General features: G+C 45.0%; 1 protein-coding gene across 12 annotated transcripts in view; it reads left to right on the top strand.

The window, feature by feature from the left end:
• Positions 1 to 26,440, top strand: part of CACNA1C (calcium voltage-gated channel subunit alpha1 C) — a 662,038-nt gene that overhangs the window by 475,677 nt on the left and 159,921 nt on the right. For all 12 annotated transcript variants that reach the window (XM_047065565.1, XM_047065566.1, XM_047065559.1 and 9 more), the window contains exon 9: positions 5,537 to 5,709. In XM_047065565.1, coding sequence (XP_046921521.1) covers positions 5,537 to 5,709 — 173 coding nt within the window. The remainder of the gene's footprint in view (positions 1 to 5,536; positions 5,710 to 26,440) is intronic.

Raw genomic sequence — 26,440 nt, 5'->3', positions numbered from 1 at the left:
CACTCAGGCACAGCCTGGACCCTATCTTCTCATCGGTGTCTGTGGGATATACACTGAATGAACTTAAGCTGTAACACAAGCCAGAGCTCTGAACCTTTTAAAAAAATGATTCTACTTTCTTCCCCCAAAGATTAGGATCGATTCGAAGCAAGTGAAATTCTCCCCAGGAATCCAAAGTAGAGAATCAGCACTAGCCCATGAAGGCCCCTCATCAAGCAAAGTATCCACTCACAGTCATTCTTGGCTCCCCCAGGAAAGCTGTCTTCTTGGTGATATTAAAGCAGAGAAATCAAATGGCAACAATTGCTGATGTGAGAAAAGTTGTTTTGAAGACCATGTCTTGGCCCAACTCATTCCCATTGAGATAGTGTGTGTACAAATACCTAGACCAAACCCTGGCACATAGTAATACTTCAAACATGAGTTGATTCTGAATAGGAACACTAAGGCTTTCAGACTTCAGAATCGGCTCTTGTGTAAATTGGTCTCTGTGGAATACCTTCCCCAGCATCTGCTCCCTGACCCAGAGTGGGAGTCTGCTCCTCACAGCTCCAAAACTGCTGAGGGAGAATCTCCCAAGTCTTCCTGGGCCACTGGGCACATCCTCTGCCTAGTCAAAGAAGTGTCTGTGGAAAGGCATCTCCCCTTCTTGGTTTAAGGAGGCCTCCTAATCAGTCAAAAGGGCTGGCCACTCTGAATGGGTGGCCCTGAGTCCACTCAATGACAAAACCTGGAATCAGGCTCTTACTGGCTGACCACATGGTGGCAGTGGTTTCAGTTTTGAGTCACCATCTTGATCAAACAGGACAGTAATATAAAAGTCACCACAATAATACAACCAAAATCCCACTTATTCATCATTCAGACTTCTGATTAAGCCAACCTTCCAAAGGTATCCAAAAAACTCTCAGAGCTCCACAAAATTCACTGTCCCAATGATAACATGAACAGTAACCATCATTCTCCACGGCAGGCTCTATGCATGGAGCTGCAGGTAAATAGCTCATTCAGTGTTCACAAAAACCCTATGAGTTAGGTGTTATTTATAGCTCCATTTTATAGAGAATAAAATTGAGGCTCAGATGAGGAAATTTCACTTCAATTCTTACAGATGAAAATGGAGGATCCAGGGTTAAACCCAGCCAATGGGAATCCACAGCCTCTACCCCTATCCTCCATGTTATACTGTCCCCAAACCCAGTTAACCAGTTAATCCTACATTCCTAAATCATAGTCAAGAAGCAGAGAGGTGAATAGCAGTAAGTGTAGTGAGGAGGGATGAGAGGAGCAGAGAGGAAGCAGAACCAACCCATAGGCTGGCTGCTGGAAACAGCCACTGGGAACAGAAAGAGCCCCAACAAGAAGAACCCCTACACCCATCAGTTAGTGATTATATTATTTACAGTCCAACACAGTAGCTCATCCTCATAAATTATGTCCTTCAGTCACCAAAAAAAGTTAAATTGTGCTTGGACTATTCTGTTAAAGCAGGAAGGAAAGATGACACTCTATAAAGTAAAAAATAGAAATTTTGAGATTTTGGTCACCAGAGAGTTAGGCATTCTTTACCTAGAACCTTCACATATCTAGAGCATCTTCTTCCTCATGAAGCCAGATGGAGTCAGCGTAAAGAATATACATCTCATGGATTTTTTTTCAAAATGGTTTAGTGTTCATTATCTATTGATCCTCACAAGCTTACAGGACTGGTATTACCACCAACAAGAATTGGATTATATTTGCTTTTCTCTCCAGAAATCTCTGTCTCCAGCCTACTAAAATTAAAGCAGTGACAGTGAGATTCCCAACATTGTACTTAAATTGTGGTCAGGTAGAAGTTCCTGGCCTCTGGAATCTGGTCACTCTTTGTTTTTAAGTGATTGCAGAGAACTTCAGACATGTGCTTTCAGTAGACAAAGAGCTCAGGATCTCTTAGATGGAGAGCCATCCTGTCCCCTTTCCCACTGGGAAATGGGTGTGTCTCCCCAAAACAGCAGGGGTCTTGGTGGAGAGGCATTTTGCAACCTGATAGCATGCCTGGCCCATGGCACATAGTTAAGACACAATGTCTAGGCCCAGAAAGAAGCAAGAGAAATGCCAGGACATGCATTCTTTGTGGGTGAAAGCAGAAGAGATAGCAACATCTATAGTCATTTTCATTTTCTGTATAGTTATGCTTTATGAGGTCACCATGAACATTGAGTTAATGAATACTAAACCATTACTCTTAGGAGAAATACAGGGCTAGGATCCTGTGAGTCTATAGTCACAAGATTTTTGTCAAATAACCAATACATAACCTTATTTTATGTGTGTTTCTGTTTAAAGGCATCTTATTTAATATATATTGTTTATTCATTAACATTGTGCTCATGGCACTATCGCTGATGCCTTAATGGAGCTTATCTAACACATGTACTTTTTCTGTAAAGCACATCACAGCCTTCTTGCACTAAGGAACACTAGACAGCACTTCAGCATTGTGTTTGGGGGCTATTTTTAACAGAAAAACCACCAATAAAAAGTGCAGAAATGTGAAAAACATGGCACTAAAGAGACCATAAAAAGTACACTTGTTTACAGTATAAGAGCTGAAACAAAGGCAGAGTGTTGCCTTGTTTAACCTCAGCTAGGAGTGTGATTCCAGTTTTACCCCATGCTGCACATATCTACATATGACCACAATGGCACACAAATATCAATTTGGGAGTTACAAATAAGTTTTAGCAAGTAGGCAAATTCGCAAATACAGAATCTATGAATAATGAGAATCGACTATATTGATCATGAGAGGGCCTAGAGCCCCACCAAGCCCTCTGTATTGATTGGATTTTCCACATGCACCTCCCTCTGTGTGCTTTACATTACTGAATACTGGCCCCAGCTCTCTATTCCACCTCTCACTTTTCACATTGGCCATTGCTGTGAAGAGCTGTGCTCCTGCCTTATAACAAATGCCATGGCTATGGCTGATTGTCTGGCCAGCTCTGGTCCCTGGGCCCAGCACAGCCCATCAGGCTGGGGCTTCATCTCTTCATTAGTTCAGTCCCCAGAGCAGGCACATGGCTAGCATCCAGGCAAGGAGATAAAGCGAACCAGAAAATCCCTTACTGCGTGGGATCTGGAGAGAGAAACTGTGACTCACCTTCCATCCAGCCACAAGCCTAGTTATACCCCTCACACTATAGGAGCCAAAGGGAGCCAGAAGGACTTCAGATCCAGTCCTGCCTCTTCTCCATTCCCTTCACACCCCCAATACAACCTCATGGATATTTATGTAAGTTCCCCAGAGTCTTGGAGTATGGATGATGAACTTTCATTCCATGGGGCAAATGCTGTAACATAAGACTGGATTGATTGTCCCTACTCCAGTTTGATTCCAACCCTGTTCTCCTGACTCCAGAAGGACGGGTAGTTGTCTTGTAACTAGAACTTGAGACCTCTGCAAAATAATCCAAAAGAGCTAAAGTGAACCCATAACTATTAAGTCACCTTACAACTCCAAACCCATTCCACAGAAAAGGAATGGAGAATGCAAATGTATGAGGGCATAATGATAGTCCAGAGAAGGGTCCTGGAAGCACAGCTATTGGAGTGGATTTGCATGGGGAAGGAACTACCATATGAGGTGACCATCTCTAGAGAACAAGCCTACAGCCCAGGTGGTATGCCCAGATATAGGGGGCATATCCAAGCTCATCCACAACAGCAAAAGGGGGGAGGGAACAAAGCAAGGCAAAGCTTCCATCTTCATTTTGAGCTGTCAATCTGGTTGCTTTTCCCTGGCATTAAACTTCCTTGGAAGAAAATGAAGGTACTGCCAGTTGGCAGGAAGCCGGAGAAAGAGCAAGTTCAATCCAATTAGAACTGGATTCAATCAAATTTAAGAAGAAAATTCCATCCAAAGCAGAGCATCATTAAGACAGCAGTTCAAGAAAACTCGTTAGCTTGAGAGCCCCCGCATCTTCCAATTAAAAAATTCCCTAGACCACTCCTTGTCCTAACCCCTTTTCACCATAAAAATAGTGAATGCTAAAAATCTGTACGCTCTGAGGCCATATAAGCAAAATGCAAATACTAAATAGACAGTGGATGTGGTGACAGAGGCACCTCTACAGGACTGAATGGATTCAGGTGCTGAGCTTTTGTCCCTCTGTGATTTGTTGCTGTGCTCTTCCTTCCAAGGTGCCTTTCCTTAGTGTGGCTTGTGCCTTCAAGGTGATTGCTACAGCCTCCTGCCCTGAACTAGGCCTTTACTGGTAAGAGAAGGAAGAATCAGGTCTCTGTGAACTAACCAAGATGCCCAGTACATGTCACACATACACACACCACCACCACCACCACCACCAAGGGCCCCATTTCCCATTGACTAAATATCAAAGACAAAAATGCTCCTATAGTCCTATTTTGGAAGAAAAGGCATTAAGAGTTCAGAACTAGCCCTCTTGAATATCTCCTTCTGCTGCCAGCCCCTTTCTTGCTAGAAAGTGCATTTGAAGTCAGAGAGAAAATAAGAACAGAATCAGAAAATAGGAAAGAAATACCAATTTTGTCAGAAATTTTTCAGTACGCCCTTCTTTCAGCAAATCCCAATCCAATTCCAATTTCTACTCATGATTACTTTAAACTGAATGCATCATTAACTTTTATATCATCTTTCTTTTATATATTTTTCCATTCTGATTACATTTCTTTTTTAACATAAAAGGCAGCCCCCAGGACATTTTCTTGTGTTTGGAGTCCTCATTTGTCTCCTCGTGGGGAAGAACTTTCTCTAGATTAGAAATCCTTCCAGGCATGTTAAAAGTGGCAAAACGAGCTCTAGTAGTAAGAATAGAGATTAAGGAGGTTAAATCTCCTGGGCCTTAAATCAGTGGTGTACTGGTAAATATTTACCAATTGGCTCTGCAGGGAGAAAAAGCCCTAGTTTGTAGCATTTTGCCAATTTCCATGGTGTAAATATTCCCACTGTGGCCAATTTCAAGCCACAAGGAGATATCAGTGAAGCTAGAGCAGCAAAGAGCTGTGTGTGGTGGGCTCCCAGGAGCCAGTGCAGGTGAGTGGGCTTTGGCACACCACCAGTCCTAACACCTTTGTCATCCAGAGATGTTTGTAAGGCTTTCCAGTGGCCACCCAGTTCCAGGGGAAAATGAAAGTGCATGGTCCAAAACTGTCATGGAGGTTTTAAGTGACTGAAAAGGGTTTCCTGGTCACTGGAGTACAGTCACTATTAAGAGACAAAGTCTGTGACCGTGATCCAAGAATAATGAAATGGACTTTATTCGTTACTTTGTACTCTGGTGGCCTGTGTCAAGAATGTCTGCTTCAGTGACTTTCTGTTTATGTGAGAGTGAAGACAAAGCCTGGGATGAGAGAATGCTATCTGTAGAAAGCAGGGGCAGGTGGGCAGGTCTCCTGGTGCAAAGAGAAGAAATTAATCCCTTTATTTCCTCTTATCTCCATCTCTCCTTCCCACCCACCTGGCCCTCTTCCTCCGTGTGCTCAACTACCCTGCCACTCCACTCTCTCTTGCCAGAGAGTTTTCCAAAGAGAGAGAGAAGGCCAAGGCTCGGGGAGACTTCCAGAAGCTGCGAGAGAAGCAGCAGCTGGAAGAGGACCTGAAGGGCTACCTGGACTGGATCACCCAGGCAGAGGACATCGACCCTGAGAATGAGGACGAAGGCATGGATGAGGAGAAGCCCCGAAACAGTGAGCAGCTGTCCTGTCTTGGGCTGGGTTCTGGGAGAGGGAGGAGACAGAGTCCAGAACAGTGAAACCTTCTACCACCAACTTGTCCTTACAGTTTGTCTACCTGGAGCAACATTTGTAGCATTGATTGTGATCATTTCTGCTCATAGAAATCAGTCACAGATGGGAAATAATAGCTGTTGATCTGTAAAGCCTCATATTCCTTTTAGAATCCAAGGAGTCTAAAAGACAGTTGAGATTTTGCTAAGGTGGACTCTTTTTTTTTTTTTTTTTTTGATCAGACATCCTCCTCCAGGCTCCATCTCTTTGGGCAGGGGTTAGATTATGGTCTTCCCATTAGAGTTTTAAAATCCCTACTGTGTAGGAATGTGTGTACATATATATCCTAACACACATATGTGTGTCTAACATGTGAGTCCAGTTTCTTGTCCTTGTGAGTAGGCATTAATTATGTCCATTGTGTTCAAACCCCTCCCCAGTTGATTTCTTTGTGTTTCTACTCATTAGTAACTGAATTCTAATTGGGAATCTGGGAGAAGGAGCAGGTGCAGGGAAAAGAGAAGAAGACAGTCAAAGATGAGAACAAAGAACAGAATGTCTGCTCCCTCATTTCAGAGACTGATTTAACTATCATCTATCAACTATTCCCTTTCTAATAACTCTGCTCAAGATGAAAATACAAAATTAAAATACACAAACAACAAGGGACTGGTAACGACATAAATTAACAACCTGAAGAGACCCTTATGCTCTACTAAGTAGTTTGGCAAGCTGGAAGGCAACACCTTTGATGGATTGTAACAGTGAGCAATAATGCCATTGAGGGTTGTTCTGGAAAAATGCCTGGCACCTAATTTTATACTGTTAATGGTACTGTGGAGTAGTTGAACAGTTGGTGGACTGAATGGTTTGGTGAATAGATAAGTTGACCTGTGAGTGACAGAGAAGCTTACCTCAAAGACACAGGAAATGGCATCTTGGCTCCTCTCTTCACCTTGAGTCAGGGTGGAACCCCTAACTCATGAGTAATGGCGATGAACATGTTTCTTCCCATGTTATTAAAAATGTTCAGTATCCACTACTTGCTAAGCAATTAATTGCCATCTGCATAGACATATAGTTCTCCTGTTCTCTGGCTAACGCAAGAGCTTCCATGGAGAAGTATGCTGCTTCCTGCCTTGCCCATTAAGTGAAAAAATTCTAAGGAATTTCCAGTAGGAAGTATTCTTTGCTGCTGGAGCAGATCACACTGACAAGACCCATCCACCCACCATCTGGCTAAACTTTGGGAAGAGCATACTGAACTGCCTACCCCAATGGGCAAAGTTTCTGCCAAATTTTCATAAGCTCAAACATGGATGAAATCAAACTCTGGAGACTGTTGTGCCTCTCACCTCATACTCTTTCCTCATGGCTGGAGAAGACTTTTGGGTCTACTTCTCATCCTCAGCCAACCTGTCCTTGGAGGACAGAATGAGAACCTGGCTCCTTCAGTTGTGGAGATGGTGGTAGAACAGTTCTAGGGAATGAGGCAAGGGAATATGTATCGAAAAAGCAAGATATAGAGAGTAAAATAGACATTTGCAATGAAGTGAATGTGAGAGACTTAGGAACGGAGCCAGAAAATGGGGCCAAAGGACTGTCTATTGGGGAAGTCCAATTAAAAGCAGAATTGATGTGATTAAATTATTAAGGAGTTGGCAACGAAAAGATCTGCAGAAAAGGCAAGTGTGTGGCTTAGTAACTATATTCTCTTCTTCAGAACTTCATAGTTTGCCCTTCAAAACAAATAGGAGGAGAGAAATGCTGTTACAAATTACACGTGTGTTTCAATTAAAGTAACATCTTAGCCTTTGAAATTGTTAAAAGATTACAGGTTAGTGTACTTACCAGTTCTTTTCATCTCAAAAATTAGGTGGTCATTTAAAAAAACAAAAAGGTATCATCACTCTTCATCAATGACCCCGGCAACTTTCAGGCAGAATCCCTGTCAGCACTTACAAAATGCCACTGGTGGTGGGCACCGGTGAGACGGAGCTGTCTCCAGCACAGGGACAGTTTAATGGCACATTCCATGTAGCTGGGCTTACATAAAGGGGCCCAATTACTCATTTTTTCTAGGAAAAGCTGCAAAACCACTGAGGAAGTAGAAGGAACAGGGATTGGAAAGACAACAGAGAGAAAAGGCATAGTTGAGCATGTCTCTAAGTAATTAGAGTAAATGATGTTTCCAGTGAAATTATATGCAAAAACCTATTCTAGTTCATTCTTTCCTCCCTCCTTCTGTCCATCCCAATTCAGGGCAACTCTGTGCCAGGCACTTTTTAGGCCCTGGGGATATAGCAATGAACAAAATAGTCAAAACTCCCTGCCCTCATGGAAATTATATTCTAGTGGGGAGATAGACAATAAATTAACTAGTATGTCAGAGAGTGGTAAGTACTGTAGAGAAAGATAAAACAGTGAGAGGGAGGCAGAAGTGTTGAGAGGTTGCAATTCTAGGGGAGGTGGCCAGGAAATACCTCACTGAGAAGGTAGCATCTGAATAAAGACTTGAAGGCAGTAAGGAAATGAGCCATATAGATATTTGGGGAAAGAGCATTCCAGGCAGAGGGAACAGCCAATGGAAAGGCCTTGAAGCAGGAGGATGACTGACATAGGAACAGAAAAGAGGCTAATGTGACTGGGGAGGAGTGAAAAACAGGGACAGTGGTAGGAGATGAGGTCCAAGGTTAATCAAGGAGTAGATCATGAAAATCATTATAAGAATCTGGACTTTTACTAGAAGGGAGCCAAGAAGCCTCAGGTGGTTTCAAGCTGAGAAAAGATACGACCCACACAGGATTTTTGTTTATGTAAAATTTAACAGGATCCCCCTGGCCATCATGTGCAAAATGAAATGAAGGTGAGTAAGGGTGAAGCAGGGAGCCAGGTGGGAAGCTACTGCCTCAAGAGACGGTGTTCAGCCTTGTCCTGGTAACATGATGTAATGTAGTCAGGCTCTACAATGGCAGCATTTGCTGACATATAACATATGAGATGCGAAAGAGAGAGAAATCAGGGAGATCCTAAGGTGGTTGTCCTCAAAATAGTAGGAGTAGAGTCCTCATTTACTGATACAGGGAAGATGGGGAGAGAAAAGATGTCAGGGCAGGAATATCATGAAAACCATTGTAGACCTTTAAGTTTGAAATGTCCATTAGACTTCCAAGTGGAGATGTTGAGTGAACAACTGGGATAAATCTAAGTCTGGGGAAAAGGTCTGGGACAGAATTATAATTTGCAGAGTCAGCATTAGCCTAGCTGCCGTACTAGGGTGTAGTATAGACAGAAGTGAGACGCATTCCAAGAACCTGGGCCCCAGTGATGTTTGGAGACAGGGTGATGAGGAATAACCAGCAAGGGAGACTTAGACAGGCACTGCCAGACAGACAGGAGGAAAAGTGAAGGAGGGTCCGTGCTACTCAGAGGTCAAGCAAAGTGAGTGCCGAAAGCAAATCATTGAGCTTAGCAATGTGGAGGTCACTGGTGCCTCAGCAAGAGCAAGTGGGTGAAATGGTTAGGGTCAAAGCTTGAGGGCAAATCAGAGTCTTCTTTCATGAATCTCTTGAGTTTAGCTACTTCACAGAATGGTATCAAGCATTGTTTGAAGACCCTCTGTTGTTGGCATGACCTAGCTGTCAGCCATCTAAGTGTTTCCAGAAAGAGGAGAGGAGAAGACTCATGTAATCCAGCCTGCACGTGACCCTAAGAGGTTAGTGTCTAAAGACCAACCTTGCATTATATCCCCATCTATAGTCATTTCAGTACTAGGCATTGCCTCTGCCACTGGTTACAGACAGCCTTAGGAGAAGGAGAAAATTACACTCATGAAGTGTTTCTGGGCCCAAAAGAGGTGAAGCAAGCAGGGGGTAGGCTTGTGCACTGTTGCTTCTGTGTCACTTCCAAAGCAGGCAGCCACATGTGTCTTAGCCTTCAAGCCCTGCTCCTCTTGGGTAAAGACCAGGGTAATGCAGAGGCCTTCCCTCTCCCTCCAAGCAGCAACGAACATCCCTTTTGAAGGCACCACTTAGAAAACTATCACTGCTGCACAGAGCCCACTGGTAGAGATGTGCTGCTCCAAGAGACAGGGCCCTTTTTCCAGCTTCAATATTGAATCTAATAGAAGGCCAGTCATTAGAGAGAAGCCATAGAGAAAGAGATAAAGTCAGAAATTTCTTCTTTCTTTTTCCTCCTCAAGATCAAAAAAATGCATTTATTAAATATCTACCCATATGGGAATCTCTGTCTCATATCATTAAGACATTTTAAATGCAGTCCCAGCCCTCTAAAGCTTGCAGTCTGACAGACATTTATGTGGATGAGCATATAAAAGACAGACAGACGGTGGAAGTGAAACATTGAATTTCCACATAGATAAGCAGGATTAAATATTTACACCAGTGGTATTCAGTTATGTGACTCGGGAGCCACTTTTCCAATCATCATTACCCGACAGAGCCGCGTGACTGCTACATGCCCTGCAGAGTCTGGGATAGTGTATTATTGAAATACAGAAATCTGAGGACTTATGAGAGCAGCAGGTTGCCCATAAAAAGGCCCCATGTGGCTCAAGAGCAGTAATCTGAAAATCACTGATTTACATTGTACACATGTCAAGGGCATGTGCATCATTATTTCAACTTTTTTTTTTTTTTTTTTTTTTTTTTTTTTTTTTTTTTTTTTTTTTTACAATTTAATCCATATAGTCAGTATTTACCGTGGACTTAGCTCATGGTCAGGGGTTACCACACGTCTAGATTTTTGTGACAGAATCCCACCAAGCATCTGGCTCAGATTGCATGAGATGAAACATTAGCAACTGTTTTTTCCTTGACTCCATTATTTTGTACCCTTTAATTACCATGTGTGAGAGGGCTGTCCTGACCCCATGCTGCTCAGTGACAGCGGACTGTGCAGACCCCAGATAACTCTTGCTCCCCCACCCCCGTTAATTCCCAGCTGGTCCAAACAAGGGCCCTAAAACTTTAGTGTTGGAATGTGGCCTGAGATAAGATGAAGAAACTGGAGTCCAAGATAGGAACAGCTCACTTGAGCTGATTATTGGAGAGGGCGGAACTCAGAGCCGGGTCCCCTGATTCACCATTCAGGACTCTCCACCACACCATGATGCTCCTCACAGAAGCCTTGTCAGATGGTTCTCCCCAATTGTCCCTCACTCCTCCCATGGCACTTGGGATGTGTCCCCCTCTTCGCATGCCTGCTAGGCTACACTGTGAGGTCCTCAGCCAGCTGCTCTTAATTCACCCTGTGTCCCTACTTCTTGACAAATCCCTGGGCTTGGAAATATTACTGCACATATAATGCAAGTGATTTACAAGAGTTTGTGAGTGCCTGTCCATAAGCAAGTTTGGGCAAAGGATCTTCCACCTTGCCCTGGGCTGTTAGGACACAGAAGCCCTGACCATCACAGCTACTTCGTTCTGTCTGTTCAGAAGTGACTTTCTTGTGGCATCATTGATGACTGTCTTTTGGAGTACTTTCATATATACATCTGTTGTCCACTAGCTCTGAATCATTCTCCACTCTTGCAAAGTGTCATTTGAAGCCAGGCAAATGGGCATGGAACCCACATAAGCAAGGACAGTGGCAAGGTAGAAGGATTGCAGTGTCATGGAAAGGTGTGGGGAGCTCTTGAGAAATGAGAGAGAGCTGTGCCCTGAAGATGCCAGTGTCTAGTGGGAGTTGCTATACACCAGGGCTCTGCAGTGACACTATTTCGTGGATTCTCTGGCTCCAGTGGTAGCATTGTGTGTGGTACCTCCCTTAGGGGGGTCATGTCATAACAAAGACCCAGGTGGGGGTTTCCATAGGTAGCCATCTGCCTTTGGAGCACAATCTGGCTGCTGTGCTGTCTGGCCCTGCAAGTTTATAGATGCCATTGTCCCAGCCCTGGGAACAGTGGAAGAGCTGCATGAGGGGTGGTATTGAACATAAGTGAGAAGTTGAACATAGCAATTTCAGTGAGCTGCCATATACTTCTTACAGCAAAACCAGTTTGGGGTAAAGCTTGTTAACCTTGAGCCATGACAATCTTCTCAGTGAATGATGGCTATATGCTTCTGGAGGAATGGAGAAGTAAAAGCCCCATAGAATTTGACAGACTTTGATGGCCTGCCCGTGACCAGCCTTAGGTCAGTGTAAAGGTGCCTGACTGGTGTGTGAAGTTATAGGTTAATAACTGCTCCTGCTCTGGAAGCACATACGCACCCCTTCCCTACCCCTTACCCCCACCCACTCAGGGAGACTCCCAGTTCACACACCCTTTCAAGACAGAAGGAAGCTTCCTGCATCCTTGCAGGGCCCAGGGCTCTGTGGTGATGACATATGAAGGAGAAAAAGGCAAGCTGGGGGAGTACAAGAGCACACACAGGGTTATATCTTTAGGGGGGCTTGTGCCAAAAATCAGTTACACCCAACAAGAAGACAAATGGTTACATTTACAGTGAGGAAAATAGTCAACACCAGCTGAGAAATGTACCAGAAGAGGGCTTCTTACACCTTTTTAGATCTAGCACCCATGGCAGCAAGCACTCAGCCAGGTACTTGCCAGGCAATGCTGCAGTTTCCTGGAGACACAAGATTACCCACTGAGCCACCAGATCACTCCTGCTGCTCTTGCCATGTGAAGGGATAAGTGGGAGCTGTCTTCCTGGGATCACTGGCCAACCGTGCACTCAGCAGGGGCAGAGCAAAGAGGCTGTTAGATTTTTTTTTTATTTTTTTTCCAACGTTTATTTATTTTGGGGACAGAGAGAGACAGAGCATGAAGGGGGAGGGGCAGAGAGAGAGGGAGACACAGAATCGGAAACAGGCTCCAGGCTCTCAGCCATCAGCCCAGAGCCTGACGTGGGGCTCGAACTCACAGACCGCGAGATCGTGACCTGGCTGAAGTCGGACGCTTAACCGACTGCGCCATCCAGGCGCCTCAAGAGGCTGTTAGATCTTAAAGGACTGAGCAAGGCCAGGAGTCCTCGGTGGGGCCCCAGAGCCTGGAAGGTCCATTCCTTCTCCAGTGCCTGGGAGAGAGCATCCTCTGCCTTCCAACCAGAGTTCCAGCCCAAATCAGCATCTTCCAAGCCTTCTTCTGTCTCTAGCAACTTCACTACCCTCCTGACTACAGGCCACTGGGCCAGAGGGCTTCTTCTTCCTCCCTCTTTCTCCCCACTCCTCCTCTTCTGTGATCCTTCCTCCATTCAGTCAACTGTCAGGTCTTATCAGTTCCTCCTGCCCCATGGAGAGTCCCCTCACCCCGTCCTTCCCTTTCTCTCCACCTCTCTTCCCCCAGGTAGTAACCATATGGCTGCCCTGCCCACCAGCCCCACTTCCATACACCCTGCATGATGTGGCCAAATTCATATTTCTAGAGCTGACATGTCAGTTTCCTGCTAGAAAGCTTTAAATGTCTCTGCACAACTGTAAAATAAAGCCTGAACATCTTCTCTCAGTATTGCCAGCACCTCTGATCTATTCCAGCCAATAGCTTGAGCATATCACTCTCTATTCACCCTCAGAAAAACTAGACTACTCTTTTTTTTTTCCAAACAGGTCTGCTACTTTCTTGCTTCTGGACTTTGATGCATCTCTCCCTAAAATACCCTTTCCCTCCTCACCTCACTCACCTGCTCCAACCCTGCCTACCAGCTCAGTACCAGGAGCATGTCTTCAGTCCTCCCAGACTTTCCCTCTCAGGACAAGCACTGTCAGACACTCTCGACCTCTCCCCTGCTTCACCAGTGTGAGTAGAGATGGCCCAGCCCTCTTGTCATACAGAAAGCTCCTGGGAGGCAGAAAATATGCTTTACTAACTTCTTATTCATTCTCCCACTCAGCATCCAGTACAGTGATTTATAATTAATAGACTACCCCTATCCAAAAAAGATTGAACCAAATTGAGTTGAATCCAAGTCTTTGGATCAAGAATATTAAAGTTTTATATATCTACATGGCTACCTACTTGGCCAAATACCCTTTGTCTAGTCTTAGCCATACTCAGAGTAGGCCCTCCGAGAATGTATCAGCATTGGAAGTCTGGGTAGAAATGATTTAGGGGTTAAGAAAGCGGGCCTAGATCAACAGCTGGAAGGAGGTAGAATTATAGGCCCACTGAAAGAAAAAGCTTGATGGTCAATGGATCAAGGGGGTGAGATCCTCCACTCCCACATTCTCTCCCTGAGGGGGAGTCATTGTGCTGAGGGGGTGCAAAGCTTGTGCTTTTTGGATTATGAGATTGGATACTGGACACATATCAGCCCTCTATGGGCTCTCCTTGTTGAGGCAGGACAGAGCTAAGGGCATGACAGGAACATGTCTTTTCCTTGCATGCAAGGGGGGAAAGACATAGATTATCTCATTTAATCTTCCCCAAGATCATCTTATGTAGATATCCATGTCCCATTTTATAGATGGAAGAACTGAGGCTCTGAGTAGTTCACTTGTTCATGTCCTATAGCTTGCACATTGCACCTAACCTCAGATAGGTAGGCCTTGAGTCCAGTTCTGCTGACCCTGTACTATATACCTTTATACCCATATATTCTTTATACCATGATCTCTCCCCTCAGTATTGTGGTGACTGTCCTCCTCCTCCAGCCAGAAGGGTACTAGAAGAGGGCTTCTCTAACCCCCCAGAGGCCAGAGTAACCTTTTCATCTCCTTCCTTACAGCATTTATTACCTTCAGTCTAATGGGCAAAGCAAGATAGAGGAAAGGGGGAGAGGAGAGGACAGCAGAGGGGAGAAAGTGGCAGGGAAAACTGATCTTAAATGTTAACATAAAGGGGCATGAGTTTGATGTTTAAAGAAAGAGAGAAAGGATGAGCTTTATGATTATAAGAACTATGTTTGAAGCATAACAGGAAGTGATGGCATTATCTTGCTCAAGCGAAAAAAAAAAAGTTAACTGAGATCAAAAACTGTCCACTTGGGAGTGCCCGGGCAGCTCAGTTGGTTGAGTGTCTGACTCTTGATTTTGGCTCAGGTCATGATCCCAGAGTTGTGGGATCTAGCCCCGTGTCAGGCTTCTCTCTGAGCATGGAGCCTGCTTAAGATTCTCTCTCTCTCTCTCTCTCTCTCTCTCTCTCTCTCTCTCTCTCTCTCTTTCTCTGCTCCTCCACAGCTCATGCATGTGCTCTATCTCTCTCTGTCTCTGAAATATTTTTAAAAAACTATCCATTTGGGGTGGTGCCTGGCTGACTGAGTCAGTAGGACTTGTGACTCTTGATCTCAGAGTCACGAGTTCAAGCCCCATTTTGGGCAAGGAGCCTACTTAAAATATAAAATAAAATAAAATAAAATAAAATAAAATATGTTTAATCTTTAAAAAAAAAACACGTCCATTTGGAATGGTTTAAGAGATAATCTTGCTTGAAAGAAAACATGAATATGACCTGTCAGAATTTCTTTCAGTTCAGGGCCCTTTGGGACTTGATTAAAGGATAGTGTTGTCAACCAGAATGCTCCAGGAACGGGGTATTCTAGCTCACTGACCATCCAGTCTCCTGCCTTGGCAAGTCCACTGTGAGGTACATGATATAGTTTGTCTCTGACAATGCAGGATTATGCAGTGCAATGGGGTCATCGCTTTCAAACCTCTGATAATCCTAGCAGCCTCGGCATTATAGAGGCCCAGAGGAAGAATCCTGGCCAGGGACAGCCTCACAGCAAGGAGTTCATATGTGGTGTTTTTGGAAAAGTCTTGTCACCTGCCTGAAACCACAAAACCCTTTGAACAATGGATCTGCCCATTCAGCCTCGCCCAGGGTAGGTGCCCAGTAAAGTGCCGATTTTAATTTGGTGCTTTGCAAACAGATCGACACACCTGGGAGCTGGAAGTAGCTCAGCAAAGGGATCTAAGGAGAGATGAGGCATCCTAAATTTCCTTTGATCCACTTCTTCTGATAACCAGTGCTCAGCCCCCAAGCAGAGCCACCCACAGTACAGTTGCCCTTGGCTCCTAACACCTATCCCTCCCTTCCTTCCACATAAACACTGACAGATAAAAGCCCCATGTCACATCAAGATATATTATCTGTCACAAGGCTGTTAGTGAAGGAGAAGGAGTGACAGCTCCTGCCTCTATCATGTGTGCTGATGTGGAAAATTATCATCTGGTAATGGAAGGAGATTAACCACGTACTATATTTCCATCATCAGGGTGTGTGGTAGGGGAGGCCAGCAGAAGGGGCACAGAAACTGTGATCACTGGCCTTATGGTAATGAACAGTTTTGGGGAGACCTCGTGGAGTCACACATGCTCATTTGAGAGAGACATTTGTGCGTTCACTCAACACATGTTTAACTACCAACTGTCTGCTCAGAATACCAAGATAAATAAACACAGTCCATGTCCTAAGGGGACTTACAGCTTAGTTAAGGAGATAGATGCACACACAGGTTACAGCAGTGAGCTGAAGGTATGAAAAAGGTACTAGAGAAATACAGGAGAGAGGAAGTAGCATTTGGAAGAGGGTGGACAGGCCGCCTACCCAGGGAATGATTCTGGAGGGGCGCCATGTCAGTCAGGGTGGGCTAACTGTTGTCATAAGCAAATCGAGTCTCAATCACTTGACACAGTGAAGGTTACTTCTTGCTCCACAGTTCAGTGTGGGTTTGATATTGGTAGGAGGGGACATTCACCTCCACACAGTCTTTGAGGACCAGGCTTCTTCCTGCTGGCAGCTATACCACCCCCTGGGCCTCTACGGATCCCCTGCATGTGACCAGAAGAAGAAGGAAGGGAGAGGAAGTATAGAGAGGCATTCGGAAAGCTTTGAAGACCAGGCCTAAAAGTGTGGGCATGGCTGCCATCCCCATCTCATCAGCCAAAATAGTTACCAGCTCCAGCTAGCTTCCAAGGGGCTGGGAAACATAGTCTAGCTAAGTTCCCAGGGGGGAAAGAACAACTAGAGTTGTGTGGACACGTGGCAGGAACTATGCTACAGACCAGAAGCAGTTCACAAGGCAAAAAAGATGAGAATGGACATTGTAAGCTGAGGGAGCCACATATATCAAGTATAGAGGCAAGTAATAGGAGGATGAAAACAAGGAAGAGGAGAAAGGAAAGGACCTGACTCTGGGGTGCAGGGGGAGAAACCAAAGATAAGCCAAGAAAGAAGACAGCCCTGGTCCCAGAGGGCTTCAGACATGGACTTTATCCTGGGGATAAGGAGGGGCCACTGAAGAGACTTAAGCAGAGTTCACTGTTGAAAGGTCACCATGCTCTTAATGGGAACAAGTGGTTGGAGGGATGGAGAAGCTGCAAGCAGGGAGGTCGGTCATTTCAAGGGCTGATATAGCCAAAATGAGGGTGATAGAAGGGGAATGGAGTGCAAAGATGACTTTCCACCCATCTCCTGCATCCACCAGGACAGTCCTGGGGAATGACAGACCAAAATGTCTTTGGGATAAATACCCAGTAATTTACCAGACCCAGGGATGGTGGAGGGGTTGCAGCAGTGACCTGTCCCCCTGAAGGACTCCCCGTGAGAGCTAGTTTGTCATGTCTGGGAGCCCTGTCAACACTTGGCCCCTGCTGTTCAAGGCTTGTTTCTATCCACGACCATAAACACACCAACAAGCAGTCCCTTTACCCTGAAAGGTTCCATGTGTAGAATTCAAGTGACTCTACCTCATTTAATCCCTGCCCTTGTGATTAAGTAACTTATGAAAAAAAAAAAAAAAGTTCAGTAACAATCCCAAACATAGGGCTTTGATGGCTCCATCCTTCAGGATTACTTCATCAAATGGAAATGCACATGCCTCTGGTGATAACTACAGTGTTTCCAAAAGAGATTTATGCTCCCATATAATAGGAAATATTTTGTCCTCTTAAATAACTATAGTACCTGCTGTAAGTGCTGGACTATTAATCATTATGATCACTGTGCATTTAAGTCTTGTGGTTAGTAGGACAGGACTGGAGCCTGGTCAGGAGCAACAAAATCACCCTAAAGGACTAGCTCAATAGAAGAGTGGTCCCTTGGGAAGATGAATGGAACTCTTAAAATCAGAAGGCAAAATGTCAGTAGTCGGCTGGGCTGATGGCAAGGAGAAGAGGGAAAGTTGGAACAGGGAGGGTTGGTCCAGTTAAGCATTATTCCTGCCTCCCTCTGGGCTACTGTAACCAGTTACCATAGACTGCATGGCTCAAGCAAGATTGATTTCTCTTACTTCTGGAGGCTGCAAGTCCAAGATCAGAGTGCCAGTGTGGTCAAGTTCTTAGGCAGGGTCCTTTTCCTGTTTATAGAGGGCTGCTTTTTTTTCTGTGTCCTTACATGGTAAAAAGAGCACAAGCCTTCTCCCTGACCTCTTCTTCTAAGGCTGCTGATCCCAATCCTAAAGGCTCTATACTAATGACCTATGACTTCCCAAAGGTCCCATCTCCAAATACCATCACACTGGTATGTGTTGGGTTTCAACATACGAATTTGGGGTAACACAAACACTCCATTGCAGTGACTTTTCTGTGTGTCCCTGTACTAGGCTCTGGATTCCTTCTTTAGCCAAGTGGATGGCTCCAGCACAATCAGAAAATCACAGAATCCTAAAGTCCTGGGGCACAAAGGGGTCTTCAGGTCACTGAGTCTATCTCCCAGCATCTGGGCAGAGCCACACAGCGTCCAGTCATGCCTTACCAGATGCTAAGAGAAGCATCTGGGTGATTTCTATAGGACCCTATCTCCTATAAGACTGGTATGTTTCCTGAAGACAGCAAAGGGCAGATTTCCTCCCCACTCACGGTGCTTACAAACTTACTTTTTCTCAGATATGCATGTAGATTTTAACACTCTCAGAGCAGATCATACAACGTGCTCAAGGGCAACATAGTGGGAACTAGGCACAGTCCTCCCAGAACAGAATAATCACTGTTGTTCATTTCTGAACACCTGATTTCAGGCCTACCCTTAGACTTCAATGAAAAGGCCATAAACTTTCCTCCCCCTGCCCCCAGTTTGGATCCACCAGGAGGACCCAGACTATCATGACATTCAGTGTCACCCATCTCAAAGTGGAGGATGAGCAAGAAAAATGTTTGCAATTAAGACTCTATTCACAAAATACAGTCCATGAATGAATGGTCTCCTGCAGAGGTCATCGAGGAAGACCAGAGTGAAAGACTCAAATGTCCTATTCCAGATGAGATCTCCAGATAGCCTAGGAGAAAAAAAGGAAGACAAAGATTTAGCCATGCAATCAGATTCATACTAATATATACTCTTTTCAATAAAGACTTAATTCATATTAGTTCATCAGACTGACAAAAATTACTCCCAGCAAAGATCTTCAGGGACGATTCACTAGGTAGAGCTTTGATGGAAGAAGTTTAAGGTTTGTCCTTTCCAAAAATGTATATTCAAATTTTGATAAGGTCCTTGGTGTTGGTTTGTTTTATTTTTATTTGTTTACAAAAAAAGTATGAATATTAAGATACTTTTTAAACATCTGGACTAAAAAGCCTTTGATGCTCCCTAAATGATGTTCTGAAAACAATTTGCGAAGCATAAAGCTGGTTTTGACTAACATACCCTAAATCTCATACACAGGACTTCACAGTGCCTCATATGCAGGAACACAAGCATTCCAAGATTAGAGGTCAAGAGAAAATATAAACACAGGCCCAAAGCTGTTAAGGAATTATTACAACTGCCCTGGAACTTGTCTGTGCTGTGTTTGGGTGTGATATAATAGATTTGTTCTCAACAACTTACTGACGAGGTGGAAAGCCTTAATTATATGCTTGACAGGCTGGCTTTAAGGGGAAAAGCCTTTGTTTACCTTCCCAATTCCAAGCTTCAAATCAACCTGTCCAACCACTGTATCTCATTTCAATGACTCATGAGATATGATAATGGTATCCAGTATCAGGCCAGTTACTATGCTAACAAAATTCTCTGAAATTGCAATACGTACATATAAACACAGACATATATACAAACTTACACACATACACACCTTACACGTGGACAAGAAAAAATTGAGGACCCCTTCTAGTCAGAAATATTCAGAGTTGGAGTCTCGTTGTATGTATTATTACTTGCTTCAGTAAGCTGAGTTCAGCTATGATGAGAAGTTTGGCACCACATTTGCTGTGCCCAGCACAGGCAGAGGAAAAGATCCCTGCTATCACCTGAGGGGAGAGCCTCTTCTTGGTGTGAAAAGTAATGCCAATGGTAGAGGGCCCTAGCCCCCTTGACCTACAGCCCATTCTGCCATTCAGCAGTGACTGTGAAGTTGCAGTGGTCGGTTGCTGACAATCGGGCAAAACCCCCTAGGTTTTCCTCAGGAAGATCCCAAGCTTTAGTAAAAATTGTAGAGCTGCTTTTTAAGCCTCTCAGATGGTATACATTTTCATTATAATTTCCGTAATCACATTAATCCACTTGATGAGATGAGTTGAGAGTGCAGCAATGTGAGATGAATGGCCCTCACCTTTCTCTCCTAACAGGATGCCAGAGTTTTAGGTGGGAGTAGTCTGTGTGATGTAGTGGCGCTGATTAGGAGCCTAAGAGAAACAGGCCACTGGCTTCCAGGTCCCACTCAGTTACCAATTGGCAATTAGTCCTTCTCAGTCTTCTCATTGGTAAAATGAGGGGTTGGGCCAGACAGCTGCAAAGTCCTCCCCCACCACCCCGCCATGTCTTTTGTTTCTGTACTTCTAAGTTGACATATGTTAGCTTTAGTCCTAGGAGTCTGAACCAAACCTGGATCTCTCCAGTCCATCAAACCCCAGAAGGATTTAATTGATTCTAGAATCCTGCAGTTCCCAGACCCCCAGAATTTGTACTGGGTCTCCTGCAGGATTCCCTGAACTCTGGAAGCAGCCTGTTATTCCAGAGACCATCCTGGCACCTATATGCACTCCGATCTCCCTGCCTTGAAATCCCAGCTCCACCATCTGCCTTTGGAACTGCATCAGCTCCGTTTCTACCTGCCCTCCCCTCACCGCACCCTCTACCTCTCCTCACTCCCAGAACGACTACTCCAGGCCTGCACCATATATTGTGTCTATTTATTTATCCATCTTATACAATCTACTGGGGCACATACCTTATGAGGATGGGAATTTTGTATTTTTAGCATTAGCACAGAGCCTGGCAGATAGGCAATGAGTAGCAGTTGGAAAAGGGATGAGAGATGGGGTTCAGGGGGGAGAGGGAGAAAAGTGTGGTCTTGGCCTGAAAGTCTGAAACTCTGCCATTGGGAACAGATGACTGGGGCCTGCCTTGTCACTGTGTCAGAGCTAAAACCAGGAAGGGCCAGATGTGATCTAGCAGAGGATATATAATGAGTCAGACACACAAATTAATGTTTCGTCTTCCATTTCTGATCTGTCAACATTTCTAACTTCTGCTAGAGGAAAGGCCCATTCCTTGATGTTTTTCTTCAGGTCCTCACCTCTTCTCCACTTTATTCTTCACATTCATCCAGAGAAGTATCAGAAATATCCTTATTTTCTTTCTCTCTCTGTAAGGCCAGCTAGCTGGCTAAGAATGGCAGTCAGGAAATGGTTAAGAGAGTACCAAGAATAAATGCCTAGCTGCTTCTTTAGGATGGGAAAACTGAATACGTTTAAGGCTTGAAAAGGTCAACTCTCTTCCAAGGGGGCAGAGGTTTGATTTTCATCCATTATGTGGTCTTTGGCATCATGCTCATTTCATTCACTGGATGCGATGGAGATTTATGGAGTAAATGTTATCACAAGCTGAGACTTAATGAGATCTCAACTGTATCTCCTGGATGTAGTGGAAAGCAACCATTTTGGTAATAAATAGAGAACAGCATCTAATTTGTAAATTCCTCTTTCCGTTTCTAAGTTTAATCAGATCAACGAAACTGAAGGGAAATGTTGATGACCCAAAATTATTTTCCATGCCTCAGTCTGGCCAGGAAGCATCACTCCTAACGGAAATGGCATGTTGCTCTGGCAATGGTAGGGGATGACATTTGTCATTAGACTAACCCAATTGTTGCATATTAAAAAATATATTTAGACAAAAATCTATTTAAAACCAAACTGTAACTGAGGCTCCAATATCGCTGTGACTAGTGTCACTGGTTCATAGAAGCAGAAATTCTTGCCAAGTAAGTTACAGAAATCTGGAGCAGGGGCCACTCTAAAAAGGCCCAGGACCCATATGATTGCACCCAACTGAGATCCAGAGTAAGGCTAGAAGGACCACCATGGTGCCCAGGTTGTGGTCCCAAATAACCTTTTATGGCAAGGCAGAGAGCAGGTTAGGAGACCAGAACACAATCTCTGGCAGGTTCTTGGTTTCATTTAGGGTTTAAAAAAAGAATCCAAGAAGCACAAAAGGGATGTAAATGCAGCTATCTTCTTTCCAATTGTGCTTAAATAGGTTTTCAGGATTCATGGTAGTTAAAGATGTTTACAGATTGTCTTCTCACGAGCTGTTAAGGTTTTCAGGATTCATGGTAGTTAAAGATGTTTACAGATTGTCTTCTCATAAGCTGTTAAGCATTTCCAGGCAGAGACAGCATTTCCAGGCAGAGACTGTGCCATAGGTAAGTTACTGTTAGCACACAGTAGGAACTTCATGAATATTTCATGAAAGGACTGACAACAATGATGAAGACATGGGGGAAGTTGATGGCCCCAAAGGGAGCTCCATTAACTGGAGCCATCCTTAGGGACTGGCCCTGGGAACACATATATCATCACTAAGAAGTGTTCAGACTCCAGATGACCTTTTAGATGCAAAGCAAGTGATCCTGAGGTTCTTCTGTTTAGCCTGAATTTTGCTTTTTCATTCCCCAATAAATATATACAGTTCCCAGGCATATTATCTCTAATCCTCACTTAAACCTCCAAGACTGGTATTATTATCTCCATTTTTTCAGATGAGAAAGATAAGGTTCAGATAATTTGCCCAAGGCCAGACAGCCAATACAAGTCTTAGCCAGGACTCACGCCCAGGTCTGTCTGACTCTAAGGACCAGCCTCTTTCTCTTTTGTCAGGCAGGAAAGAGGTGAGCACAAAGAACAAGGTAACCCCCCGCCCCCCTCCCCCTGCCAGAAATACCTGGTGATAAGGAGGGGAAGTGGAAGGGAAAGAAGACCCTGAAAAGTAGGAGACTGATTCATAGTCTCAGCTGTACTATGAATAGCTCTGTGACCTTGAACAAACCCTTCCCCCTCTAGGCCTCAGTTTCCTAGTATGTAAAAGTAATAATCTCTGGTTTTCTATAAACCCTTGAGCGTTCTGATCCCTTATAGCCCCCTCTGGCACTGTGTTTTTCTTTGAGTCCTGTATTCCAGAAGTTATGGGTGTCTGGGCCAGGCAGAGAATATCCTCCTTTTCACAGACCCTGTCTCTGCCCTTCATGGCTGGGCAGCTACAGTTGGCTACAGGATAGACAATGTCCAAAGTTCTTACTAGAACATTGGGTGGCCTCCCTCCAGCATCCAGCAGCTATGCTTCTGCTCTGTTCCCAGAGCCAATATCCTGATAACTTTGTCTCTACCTTGAAAGCATTGAATGTTAGGATTTCAGCACTGGAAAGTGTCTCAGAAGCTCATTCCTACTCCCCTGGTGTCTCCATCTATGCATGAAACTCCTGTATAGCATCTATACAATATGGAGTCCAATCCCCCCCCCCTTTCTTGAACATTCTGTGAGAGGAACTCACCAACCAGGTCACAAGAAACCCCTTCCATTTTTGTGCAACTCCAGTTTTTATAAAATTCTTCCTTCTCCTGAGCTGACAGGAGACAAGTTGCTATTTAACTTCCACACCCTGGTCTGAGGTGTCAGGGGGCACAACAGTGCCCTCCTGATGGCACTGTTAATTACCCTCGCCTGGCTAATTACTCACACTAATTGCTTCTCTGTCTCTGCTTTCCCTCCTGCCTTACATTCCCATTAGGGCTGTGCTTCTGACATCATTGCCCACATCTTCCCATTGGTCCTCCAAGTAACCTATGAGGGAAGCACTGAGCTGTTAAAACCATGTATCCTTCCCAGACACTGAGTCAGTGCTGAGGAGGACCCTGGAACAGGGCTCCTGACTCTGGCATACACAGTTTCCATGACACTTCTCTGCCTGCGTCTCTCTTTCCCCCACCCCTACGCAGGACATCTTTCCTCACCAGTGCTGACCTCTGTGCTTAGTCCCTCCCATCTGCAAGGAGGCTCACTGTCTACAGTTTTATTGTAATAAAAAATGGGCTACTGTCTCCTTTCTGCTTCCCCAAGTCAGGCAAATACTCTATCTTCAGTCCTTTTCAGCTAACCATCAGATAAGGATTACTCCCATAATGCAAGCAGCAAAAGCAATAGAGTTGCATGGATCTGCCCAAAGTCCCCATGTCCCCTCTCTACGGACCACCAACACCTGTTCATCATGCTGGCCACACAACCAGCAGTTCTCTTCCTTACTGGAAACACCTGTTCTTTATCCCACCTGCCGTGACCATGACTGTGTCCAAAAACCAAAATTTCTGTGTCCTTCCTTTTGGGTTTGCTGGGCCACTGAACCCACAGCACAAATCCTCATAGAATTGAGGATTCAGAAGGGGTGCAATAACCCAGAGGTGGCACTACACCCCATGCAGGAAGGCCAAGGTGAACCCAAGGTCATGCCTCCCATTTAAAGTTGATTTCTGGAGCATTAGCATTCCCACTTCCTGCCAGTACCTCCAGGCCTTTTGCTTGTTGAAGACAGTGGTTCCTGTTCTCTAGATTTCAAAAACCCTTTCTCTCTTCTAAAGGAAGAACAATCAGCCTCTCCAGCCAGCCCAACTCTCCTGAGAAATTACAGAAGAGTTCTAAGATGAGGGAAAAGAGGGAGGAGGGATGCAGAGTGAATAATTCCTTTGATTCAGATTAAATCTTAAGGGGAACAATTTGGAGGGAGAGTATATTCAGCAGAATAATAAAGTGACATTGTCCGGCAGTAAAATCCACATGTTCTCCTTGCACATTTGGTTTGGGAGTGGTTCCTCCTTCTCTGCCTTGGTTTAGAGTCACCCCCGCTGCTGTGGGCATGAGCCACCGTACCCAGCGGTCACTAGTCTGAGCCCTTCTCCAGCATAGCCAAAGAGGGAGGAAGGAGGCTTCAGCAGGTGGCTGTGTGCATTCCAGTCCCCGCCCTGATGAAAGGGAGAATGAGTGAAACAGCGCTGACCCTGGCCCCACCCCAGAGATGCTCATCTGGACCCCTCTCTGAGGGTGAAGAAGAGCCATGGAAGAAAGCTGAATGGCGGTGTGTGCTAACCAATAATTGTGAGTGGCCTCTGGGCCTCCAGCAGAAGTCATGGGCCTGCAGCACTGCCTATCTGGTTTCCCAGGGAAATCAGTGTGGTGCCACGGAAGGTGCCCTGCTTTCTGAGAGCTGCGGTGGAAAGAAAAGGACAGGAAAGTAAAGCAGAAAAAAGCAGGTGAGTCAATGAGGTGTGGCTCTTCCCTCCATTCACCAGCCAGAGTCAAAGACACCATTGGCTGGGGGAGCAGCAGCGAGCAGAGGAGTGACAAGACTGCATCCTCTGCTCACACGAAGCCTCAGTCTCCTCATCTAGAAATTGTGAATGAAGACACCTTCCCTGGCTGTCTCCCCAGGTGGTTGTGAGAATTAAATGGCATGGTTTCCCAAGAGTAACAACAGTGCTGTGCTCTTCCTAATGAGCAGAGAATGAACTGTAAATATACCAGAGCACTGAACTACGTGGTACAAACAGTACCTGTTTGGAGAGGAAGAATGCTGTGATTCTGTTGGTCCAAGAAGGCCTCAGGAAGACAATAGGACTTGGAGGGAAAGAGGGTCTTATGCCCGTGGAGGAGCCCAGGGGACATTGCAGCAAAGACCAGATGTAGGTGGGTACACAGTTGCTGGCAAGCACCTTGCATGTGTTAGGCTCTCCACAAAATGGCATCAAACCAAGCTAACCCAGTGTGGCATGCTCCAGAGGTCAAGAGGAGAGCTGAATGCCTGGCCCTGAGCATTCAGTAGGTAGAGATAGAATAAAGCCAAATCACAGGGGGCTCAGGAGGTAGGCTGCAGGTTCTGTGTGGTGCATGGCAGTGATGTGACATGATGAAATGATGCCTAGGGAAGGCTCCCCAAGCAGATGAGAGTATCAGGTAAGGGCTCCAAGAACCCCTTCTGTCTGGGCCCAGCCATACCCCTCACAAACAATCCACAACATGGTGCTGCATCAATCAGAGCATTCTTCTTGTAAATTTCAGTTTATTTTTCTAAGCAAAAGAAACCTTAGGAATCTCTTCTCAAACCCCCAGCAAAGGCTTGCAAACTCCCAATAACAAGCAACTCCTCACCTCTCAAGGCAGCCAGGCCACTTCAGAAATGTTTCTTACATTAGGGAAAAATCTTCATCCCTCCAGTTCTTTGATGCCTTTTCCTTGTAGAACTACTCTAAGCAGGCAATATCTTCCCTCCAAGTGAAAAGACTTCAAATATTTGAGGAAGGTGATGCCTCCTAACCTACGTTAGACTAAACGTTTCTAATTTCTTCCTGGAACATGACATACAGCCCCCCTACCATCCCAGAGCTACCCCCTCTGGCTGCTACCCCTCTGTGAATGTGGTCCTGAGCTCTGAACCCCATCCTAACAGGATCTGACTGATGCAGAGGAGGGGAGCACTGCTTTCCTGGGTCTTCATCCAAGGCAGGGAGCCTAGGATCTTGTGAAGTG

The sequence above is a fragment of the Lynx rufus genome, unplaced genomic scaffold (genome assembly GCF_022079265.1).
Source record: "Lynx rufus isolate CCGP_SWC_20201006 ecotype Redwood Valley unplaced genomic scaffold, mLynRuf1.p SCAF_7, whole genome shotgun sequence".
Classification (NCBI taxonomy): Eukaryota; Metazoa; Chordata; class Mammalia; order Carnivora; family Felidae; genus Lynx; species Lynx rufus.
Note: the sequence above shows the minus strand (reverse complement) of the source record. Positions and strands in the feature narration are given on the sequence as shown.